Source organism: Hippocampus comes, unplaced genomic scaffold (genome assembly GCF_001891065.2).
Source record: "Hippocampus comes isolate QL1 unplaced genomic scaffold, H_comes_QL1_v1.1 scaffold71, whole genome shotgun sequence".
Classification (NCBI taxonomy): domain Eukaryota; kingdom Metazoa; phylum Chordata; class Actinopteri; order Syngnathiformes; family Syngnathidae; genus Hippocampus; species Hippocampus comes.
The window spans coordinates 187,203-197,694 of record NW_017805932.1 but is presented as its reverse complement, the minus strand read 5'-3'; the positions used below and the strand labels follow the sequence as shown (position 1 = coordinate 197,694).

General features: G+C 42.6%; 1 protein-coding gene across 2 annotated transcripts in view; it reads right to left on the bottom strand.

Moving 5' to 3' along the window:
* Positions 1-7,972: 7,972 nt before the first annotated feature.
* Positions 7,973-10,492, bottom strand: part of fabp4a (fatty acid binding protein 4a) — a 4,323-nt gene continuing 1,803 nt past the window's right edge. Inside the window, exons 1-4 of one of the 2 annotated variants that reach the window (XM_019890249.1) lie at positions 9,988-10,142; positions 9,549-9,724; positions 9,330-9,431; positions 7,973-8,175 (exon numbers count right to left, since the gene is read on the bottom strand). In XM_019890249.1, the coding sequence (XP_019745808.1) occupies positions 8,122-8,175; positions 9,330-9,431; positions 9,549-9,724; positions 9,988-10,060 (405 nt within the window). In that variant the 5' untranslated portion in view covers positions 10,061-10,142 and the 3' untranslated portion in view covers positions 7,973-8,121. Of the gene's footprint in view, positions 8,176-9,329; positions 9,432-9,548; positions 9,725-9,987; positions 10,143-10,492 lie in introns of those variants that run through there. The other variant, XM_019890250.1, reaches the window with a different exon arrangement.

Sequence of the window (10,492 nt, the reverse complement as noted above, 5' to 3'; positions counted from 1 at the left end):
CCCACTTCCTTTTATCAACAATGGTATGTTCCATTCCATAGAGCAAAAAAGGCGTTGAAATGTTTTTCAACTCTTTATAATTATTTGGCATTTATTTTCATTTCATAACAATTAATACCAATCATTAATTGATATTTTTCTTTTTAATTGTTGGTAGCGTTTGGATACGTTTCCCGTATAATTATTTGGCATTTATTTTCATTTCATAACAACTAATACCAATAATTAATTGATATTTTTATTTTTAAACTGGTGGTAGCGTTTGGATACGTTTCCCATTGTCACCACTAGAGACCAGCAGAGGCCCGCTAGTCAAACAAAAACCTATACCCATGAAGTGATTTACATCACTGGCAATCTTTCATTTCTTCATATGGTTTTATGTGCCGCAGATCACATATTTGCTCAATATGTGTCAACTCGGCCCCTTTTTGTCCGCATATAACCCCTCGCTCTCTTTCTGTGTGTATGCTGACTGGGCTTGTGTTGCATTCACGTGTTAGGTATGCCGGTTGTAAAAAGGATTGTACTTGGTGCCCTGGTGAATGGAGGCAGCGAGGCGGACGACGATGGGTGTAATTCTAGCATCCGGCAAACGCTGACCTCCGTAGAACACGGCAGACCTGCAGGGATTACAGTACAGATGGCTTTTGGGGCGTCGGAGGTCAATGGGAGAAGTAGCGTCAGCGTGGCGCAAGGTGGCCAAAGTTCACTCGGAGAAGGAGAGCAATTGATATTTGCTTTCCGTGTTTCATAAGAAGTTGCAAGAGAACTCGTTTGTCCTGTCCAAAGGGGTTTACATTAAGAAACTGTTCAGTCTGTCCTTTGGTTGATGTCTGTTCCTGTCCCTGCGTGTTACAATCATTGCCAGAACCCTGGAATTGACATGGTTTGCAAGTACGGTGGATGTTGAGGGGTAAAAGGCATTTGTCAACACAGTGTCATTCTTCTATGTCTCCCCTATTGGACTCATGTGTTTGTTCTGTGAATCCATTTTGGAGTTCACAGTGTCCTATAAAGGTCATGATGGGAACAGATTGCTGTGTCTGTGTTGCCTGTTAGGTCTTTAACAGTCCGTGACATGCACTGAAAAGGAACAAGGACACTCAATCATCCCTGTTGCGCCGAAATATGTCTATTTTGACTTCACTGGGGTCTCGTTTTAACCACATTGTCAGTCCTTGAATGCTTTTTTAAAAAAAATGACATTTACTGTTATATAGCCAACGCATATTGGCTTAGAACAAGGGGCGAGGAACTTCTACTAGCTTGTGTGAATGTCATGTAGACTTTCCAATATTTCCACTTTTTTCGCAATTTTGGTTGTTTGTGCATGCCACGTCCAGTCTCTCGACATAAGTATGTGGGCACTGTCTTTCTATTGGTCAATGCCGAAGAATCAATCGAAGGACGAGGTGGAACATGTCACAGGATGCATCAAGACCAACAAAAATTCTGACATGCCAGACATTGGTCACCAATTGGGCATGAAGCATCCCAGATGTTCACAACCAATGCTTGAGTATGTCACACTACACGGGCTACAACACTAAATCAGCTACGAGACACCACGGTTGTCTGCGACACGTCTGTCGGCTAAAAATCAAGCTACGTTCGTATAGTATGACGTCGAAATTACGTCCATCCATGATGCTTTTAGTCGCAAAACGTTTGTCAGTTTAAGCGCTGACTGAGAGCGCTCTCAAACCAGAAAACAGGAAGTGGAAACCAACCCAAATCCAAACGGCAATGGCGCTAAACGTGGCTAAGCAGAAGAAACAACTCTCTGAAAATGCTCCCAAAGGAACCGGTTTCATGTTTGGCATTCGGAGTCTCCGATGTGCTGTTGGGGATCATTTAGAATCAGTCCCCTGTGGGAGCAAGGAAATTCTTTGGCCTCATTCCAGGCTGCTTTTCTGGCTTCCTTGTACAAGCTCTGGGACTGCGGCAGGCTCGGCTTCAAGGAATGTTTGGGGGGGGGGGGGGGGAGACAAAAGAAGGGTCACTGACATCCCATCTCGAGTGGGAGGGGGGAGTCATGTGATTGTTAATTACTCAAGCGGTTGAAATCCACACTGGATCCACGCCACTTACCTCGTGTCCAAATTCTTTACCGTCTCAAATTAATCCCGAGGTGTCACGCAGAGATGAAGGGGATTGGCTGTGTTTGGAAATCCTTTATTCGTTTCGTACTCACTCGCTAGGGATTTTTTGGGGGCAGGGGAAGTGGGGGACAAGGGGAGGATTGGACCGCCAGCGGTCAGTCTGTCTCTCAGTCACTCGTCAGTTTGTCTGTCTGTCTTTTGGTCCCATGGTCCATGAAACCACCATCAGTCAGATGCTTAGTCTGCCGGTCTGTCTGTCTGTCTGTCCACGGGTTGGTCGGTTGGATTGTCTGTCAATCCGTCCCATGATCAGTTCTTCAGTCAGTTGGACAGTCGGTCTGTTGGATGCTCAATTGGCCTGCTGTCATTAGGTTTGTCTGTCTGTCCTTAGGTTGATCGGTTGGTTGGTCTGTCTCCTCCTCAAATGGTCACATTTCGTCAGCCTGTCTGTCTGTTCTTTGGTTGGTCTGTCAGTCGCCGGCCGGCCTCTCTGTCTGTCCGTCTAATGATTGGTCGGGTGGACTATCAATCGCTCCGATCGTCAGTCCATCGGTCAGTGTGTTTGTCTTTACTCCGCTTGGTCAGTCCGTCCGTCGGTCTGTCAGGTAACCTGTAAATGGATCTGTCTGTCTCTCCCTCAGTAAAAACAAGCCCGAAAAGTGTTTGCTGTTTTAAGCCGCAGCTGTGCGTGGCCGCCATACAGCTGGACGGCGTCCCGCTGATTTTCCCACGGGCGTCGTCTCCGTCCTGCCCTCTCGACTCTCAAGGGCGATGGTCAGATTCAAGAGCTTTTGTGAGGCCCATTCAAAAGACGTGTTTGCAAGAGCAAACAATTGCTCATCCTGTGTCTTAATGGCTTCTCGGGCTGCCCGTTACCTCCGCAGCGCGCCGATATCGTCTCCCGAAAAGTGTGTATGAGGTCAATCGGCCTGAAGGCCTATTGTTTGTTTGCTAATAGCGTGGCGGGGTCAAGGCCGCGGAGCTGTCTGTCTGTAGCGGGACAGTCTGCTTTGTTTATCCGGACGTGAGGACAGCAGAGGGGGGAAAATCTGAAGTTTCACGTTCCAAACAAAGACGGCGGGAGCTCACGCCATCCCTGGAGAGGAAACTGTGCTCTGATATTATTTATTTATTTCTTAGTTTATTTGAGAAGAATTTTACATTAGAATTTTAAAGACGTGGAAAACAAGCTAATGTGGCCCCTTAAGTATCTGGGAAACCTTTTGGGTGACAGAAGTGGCGTACTAAAAACAGACATCCTGTGGAAGCCTCACAATGAGCCAGAAGTTCGAATCAATGGTTGGGATTTTTCAGTGCCCTCTAAATAATTAAATAATCATTAGAAGCTTGGTGCATCACAATTAAACAGATTTCCTGGTCTAGGAAGTAGGATCCACTCAATTTCAGTTCCCTTTGCCAAAATCTACCGTGTCGTACTCTTGTGGCAGCGCTTTCTTTCTGATGATAGCTCATTTGAACTCTCGAAATTGTCAGACAAACAAATTTAGTTTTGGTGATAGAAGTGGGGTGCCAAAACAGATTTGCACACCTCATTGTGAGGCAGTCAAAATTAATTCTGTCCCAATTAATATTTATGATGATGAAACAGAAGTCACATTTAATGAAATCAGATTTGCATCAAAACTACTTAAATTTCTTGGTTTTAGAAGTAGGATCCACTTTTTAAATTTTTTTTTTTAACAGGTCTGCTTCCAAAGGTTGCGCACAACTGATCCATACCAAACTTTACTTTTGTGCCAGAACTTTCTGATTAAAATCTATGAAGCTGTTTGAGAGCCATTTTGGGTGAAAGAAGTGGGCAACCAAAATAGACGCTGCCAGCATGAGGCAATTAGTGAAATATTTTAGAATGCGCTTGTATTTATCATAACGGCATCAAATTTGTAGCTCAGCAGATCGGAAATTCACAGATTCCTCATTTAAAAAAAAAGTTTCAAGTTTGATTTGACCTGTTTTCTGAGTTTGGTCATGTGACATTCGCAAGGTGAGCTGTGATTGGTCAATACCTCAGCAACATTTTCAGTCAAACCGTCCGCCCTTGAGATGGATCAAAACGGTTGCATTTTGCTGCTTCCTTCCTTTTCCACCAACGCACTATTCATCAGAATGTGTGTTTAGACGAGCGGGGTCGAATAGGAAAATGTTTGACTTGACTTCCCCTTTAATTTTTTTTTTTTTTTTTGGCAGTGACACTCTGAAATTTTTCCTGTGGAGAAGATCATGCTGCGTCCATACAATAAGGACAAATAAACATTTCCGCGCACTCCAAAGAGTTCCGCACAAAGGAGTCTGGCCAGCCCTCTCACATCTACACAAGCGCACATGCTTGTTCTGGTGTCGTCGAAGCCCTCTCCGCATTACTGGTCCCATGGCTGAAAATTGTGAAGACGCTGCAAAAAACCCCCAAAAAAAACAAAAAGGGGGGAAAAGAAACCAGCCGCTCACCTCCTGCTGACTAACGTCTAATTTTGTTTGCAGTAGCAGTGAGCGCGGGCCCGAAGGCCATTGTGTTGCATTTGTTTGCGTGGCCTCACTTGAAAGATTTCCATCGTTCTATAGGCTGGCCACAGCGGGGACTGGGAAGGGGCAAGCTCGGGGCTCTGCTCTTGCAAAATTTCGACCTTTATTTTAGTGGGAATTTTCTTGAGGGTTTGTTTTTGTATTTTTAGGTCTTTTTAGTTCATATTTTGCATGTGTTTGTTGTTGTTGTAAGTACCTCCAGTGCCATTTCTTTTAATCTGAATATATCATTATTATATACACTATTAAATTAATATGACAGTGGTACCTCTACTTACAAAATTAATTAGCTCTGGAAGAAATTTCTTAACTAGAAAGTTTTGTAAGTAGAGACGCGTTTTCCATGTAAATCCCCTAATCCGTTCCAAGGCCCACCCAAAATTCAGACATATATGTTTCCTGCATAAAAATGCATCAAAATGTGTAACAAATACATTTTACAATGAGATTATTGCGCAATAAAAGAGCGTTGCGCATACCTGTCATGTAAAAAAAAACAAAGAATAAAGAATAAAAATGATGACATCATTGAACTCTTAACTGCGTCCTCATCGTTTTTTTGCCCTCTTTAGTCCATGTTCTCTCTCAGAAGTGATTTTTGCATGGCGTTTTGTAAAAAAGATCTAATCCGAATGATTTTGTCGGCTTTTAACAATCCTTCGAAAATGTCCAAAGCAAACATCGGCGTAGTGAGCGATCGTCGTACTGGTGTATACTTTTCTGGGTGATTCACATTTACGTAAAACTATCGTAACGCCTCACGGCCCGAGGGGCAAATGACAAGGATGCTGCAAAGACACTTATCTATCTATTTCTATACACACATGGACACATACATACGTACATCCCGCTTAGCCAATGGGATGCTAGGAAGATGCCATTGGCATAGCAGCTTTAAGTATGTTGCGTTCAGTAAACTCGGATATGTGACGAGCTGCCCATACTGTATTTTTACCTTTCGTATCTTTAAATTTCTTTTGTAACAAGAGACAATATTTTCCTGATGAGACGTTTCGTAAAAAATTCATATGAAGAGACGTTCGTAAGTAGAGGTACGACTGTACTCATTATTCTGCGTTCATATTTGTGGCGTCGTATTGTTCTCCAACGTCTCGTCAAACTTCTGGTGTGAAGTTGAGGACAAGCGGAGGAAGGGCGTCCACGCTCCCAGTCAAATGAAGCTTTCCAGATGTTTGCGCCGAGGTCGTGACACCGAGCCTTTAAAACGAAAACAACCCCTCGCCGCCTCATCCAAAATACACCGTCGTTAACCATCATAACTGCCTGTTATAGAACACGAATGCTACTTCATCCGAGGCTGGATCTGTAGCATATTGCGTCATTCGAGTGAGCCATCTCTCATGCTGTGCTGTCAGGAGGGTGTGCGTACGCATCCACATGTTAGTGAAGAGACAGACAGTCGAAATGATATAACGAGACAAGAGTTCAAGTCAGACAACTTTGATTTTGGTTCTGAGGATGGAGCACATACACAAACGAAAAGCCAGGTTAGGTTGACAGGAATAACACGAAGCAGCTGCAACCGGCCGAGCCCTCCGACGGCGGCCTTCTCGCTATCACGCTGCTTCCTGTGTGGCTTCCCTGTTTGGGCGGCGAAACTTCCCAGAAAGTTCCCTCCCTGTTCGGACTAGTGATAAAGGTTCAAATGTGGGAAGAAAAACAGCAGCCAAAACATGAGGTATGCCCGCGCTGCTGTATCAGCGTTATTCCTTGAACGCTTTCCCGCGTGGCTCTCGCCGGGTTGTCGGCTTGCAATCATTCCCAAACAACGGGATTCCCGGGAGGAGGTCTCGTCTCGGTCTCCCGCTGCACCTGCGAGTCAACACCGAGCAGATGTGATCTTTTCAAATGTTGGTAACACGTACACTTGCCGAGGAATCAAACGGGATCGTTTATGATGCGCGATACTGAATCAAACTTGGATCTGGACTACATATCGTCGTTAAAATGACCGAATTTTATTGTTTAACCCTTTCATGCACACTGTAACCCGATAACATGATAAGCTGTCCACTGTAGTGGCCGCTGTCCCCAAAAGGGGTTCATTTCAGGATGAGGAGTCATACTGCATAATTTCATGTTTGCATCTTACTATAGCTAACGTTTGCTCCATGGTGCAACGATCCCATTTTCAATTTCTAGCATTCTGCCTCGCGGTAGGGAGCACATACGTACACACGAATATGCATGCCCATGACTAATCACACTGAATATTATATATTGGATGTACAGTACATAGATCCAATTCAGATTTTTTTTTTTTTAATCTCAGGATGCTTGAACCGTGAAGGAGGTATCAGATTTAACCTGTCTCCTATTTACAATAACTTGTTGACCAGTAAGGGACATAGACATGCTGATCAGGCTAACTGAAAGTAGCTATTCAGCCTTAGCCCAAACAATAGGCCTAATCAAGACCCAATGATAGGGAGTTTAGAAACCAATGGGCCTCTTCACCATAGGGGCGTGACTAACCATCCCCACCCAGTCCTCTAACAGGCCACGCTCAGCCTTTTAGCGCAGAGCAACTTCCCGGAGTCTTCACGGAGACTTCAGGGTTGTCTACCGCTGACGAAGCTTCTGTGAGAGAAGCGAAACGTCCTTTTTTGTTTTTTTTTTTTTTTTTGTTTTTTGTTTTTTGTTTTTGTTTTTTACCCACAGGTACAGATGACGACTGACAGAACCCTTTCTACGATTAATCTCAGGATGGAGAGCATACACATGAATGATGTCACATTTTATTTTGTGGTCATGCTACTACTATATGTCATCTTAAACCCATACTACATGGTTCAAATTACCCAATTTGGACTTCGAACCCAGGATGGATCAAATACGCAAGATAATACGTTTGTAAATCTCCATACTGGTTTTTACGGTAGTGTCGTGGTGTGTGCTGGTGGATATATGCTTGGTACGCAAATAACCCAATTGCAATTTTATGTTAACCATTTCATGCGCCAAGAATGATCACCTGTAACCTGATAAGCCGTCCACTGTTGTAACCGCTGTCCCTGAAAGGGTTAAGTGCAGACACGGAAAATCCATTTTAGTGGCTCTACATGTACAATGGGAAATGTGTGACCTCCTGGATGTGAGAAGGAAAAAAAAAAAGACATTTCCTCACTGCGGTCCCTGCGTGACCCTCTCCACTGGACATTCCTGCTGCCAGAGGGAATCATACATCAAACGGGGTGACCTTTGAAGTGTTTTGCGTTGAAGCCGCCCAAAAATTGAAGCGAAACAAATCAAAGGCAGGAAGCCATTTTGGCTCCAGTCGGCTTGATTGTTATCACGAATGAAAATGACGCTTTGACAAATGAGCTTTATTGGAATCTGCACAATTTTAACAATTTGGAGGCAACATCCTCGCCCCCACCCCAAAGAAAAAAAAAAATTGACGCTCATGAAACTGAGCCTGTCAGGGGTCCGGCGAGGCGGCGGCGACACGTCATCACGCCTCCCTCACGTATGTCCTCACCGCCACCACGTCTCCCATGATGCACCTCTGCAGCAACACACACACACACACACACATATACACACACACACACACACACACACACATATACAACACCATGAGCCCAATGGGTCACAATCACGACAGATTCCAAATACTTTTGAAAATATTGATTTTATATCTGCAAAAATTGTACTCTAAAATAACAATTCAATTTTCTATAAATATGTATAATTTGTTAATGGGAGCGAATACTAATAAACTCCAGAGGAACATGTTATCTCATAAATATGAAAAATAAAGTAAATGCATGTTGCACATTTAAAGTTAGAGCCATTTTATCGTTTGAAAATGTATTAAAAAATATACAAATATTACTTTTTTGGGGGAGGGGATTTTTTCTTTCCCAACTATCTGTCTGAATACTAATAAACTTCAGAGGAACATGTTATTTCATAAATATGAAAAATAAAGTAAATGCATGTTGCACATTTAAAGTTAGAGCCATTTCATCGTTTGAAAATGTATATTAAAAAATATACAAATATTACTTTTTTGGGGGGAGGGGATTTTTTTTTCCCAACTATCTATCCGCCTATTTTCTAATCCACTGATCCTCATGTGGGTGGTCTTTGGGCAGCAGGCGGGATACACCCTGAACTGGTTGCCAGCATCTTCATTTTGTACCTAAAATATCCTTATTTTGTATCTTGACAATATGGACTTTTACCAGATTTAAATTTAAATTCCTGGAAAAAAATGAACTGATCATAATTTGAAGAAACATAAAAATGTCTTCCTTTAGTATTTAAATGTCCTTAATTTCTTATGTTTACTTGATAATTTTTAAGACAACGTATGGTTCAAACATTAAGAAAAATATTTGCTTTGCATCCAATCCAGTGTGTGTCCACTTGTTGATGTGACGAACATTATTTGAAGAAACATAAAAATGTCTTCCTTTAGTATTTAAATGTCCTTAATTTCTTATGTTTACTTGATAATTTTTAAGAGAACGTATGGCTCAAACAATAAGAAAAATATTTACTTTGCATCCAGTGTGTGTTCACTTGTTGATGTGACTAACATAATGTTCAGTATTCCGATATTTTTTAAGACACAGGATTAAAAGAAAAAAAATTTTTTTCTTCCCGAAGCACACGATAAATCAAAGACTTCAATGTGCTGGTTGAATTGCTTACCGCTATTAATTTGCCATCGGTCACTTCTCTCTCGATGCTCGTCTCTTTGCCGTCCCAGCTCTGCTTCTGCACAAGTTTGCCATTTTCCAAGCTGATGACGGTCTAAACACGCACACACACAGAAAGAGAGACCAGCCCTCCGGCTTAGTGGACGCACGTATGCACGCATGCATGCACCCACTCGAGAAGAACGAGACAAAGCAAGTGTGGGGTTCGAACCCGCGTCTTCCTGTCGTCGGCGGTGGTCTCCTCGAAGGGTTCGTTGAGCTTGAATTTGATCTCGGAAGTCTTGAACGTGCTCTGGGTCTTCATGCTCACGGTGCCCTGCTCGTCCACCGTGACGATCAAGTTGGGCTTGGTGCGGTTGCCCACCTGCCGGATGGCGAAACCGACGCCTGCGCACCAGCACAAGCGCACAGCAAGTCAACGACGTCCCATTTGTGAGGAGAAAAGCGCAGGTACGTGGACATAAAATCAATATTGCAGAGGGGATTTCGTGAACTATTCCTAGTTGCAGGTTAACAAAGTTCGAAATAAAAAATGAATAATAATAATAATAATAATAATAATAATAATAGTCTGGCTCATACTACCTTGTGTGTTTTATATACTTGGCCAATAAAGATTATTCCAATAATAGTAAAAAATAATATCTTACCAATTGCTTTCATATAGTCATCAAAGTTCTCGCTGGAAATCATCTTCCACGTCCCGACAAACTTCTCAACCATTGTTGCAAGTGTTTGTTTTGGTTTTCTGGTGATATTCCAAATTTGTGTGTAAACTCCCAAATCTGACAGTATCGTAAACGCTCCCAGTATTTATGAAGGACGAAGGTCCAATCAGAGAACGAGACGTCATAGCAATGAGACGGGAGAGAAAGCCCGCCCCCCGGCTTCACCGGGTTGCTACTAGCATCTTTGGCTAACATTGCTAGATGGCAAAGTAACGGCAGTAGATTCAACTTTATGAGGCATTTGCGGTAAGTATCACTTTCGACATATTTTACAAAAGTATAATGTCAGAAACGTGTATTTTGCCCATATATAGATATAGCTATAACATTCCAAAGTGCAAAAGATACAACAATTGGAATAATAAAATATATAAAAAAAAAAAAAAAAAAAAAAAAAAATCAACAAAAACAACAGAAAAAAAAAAAA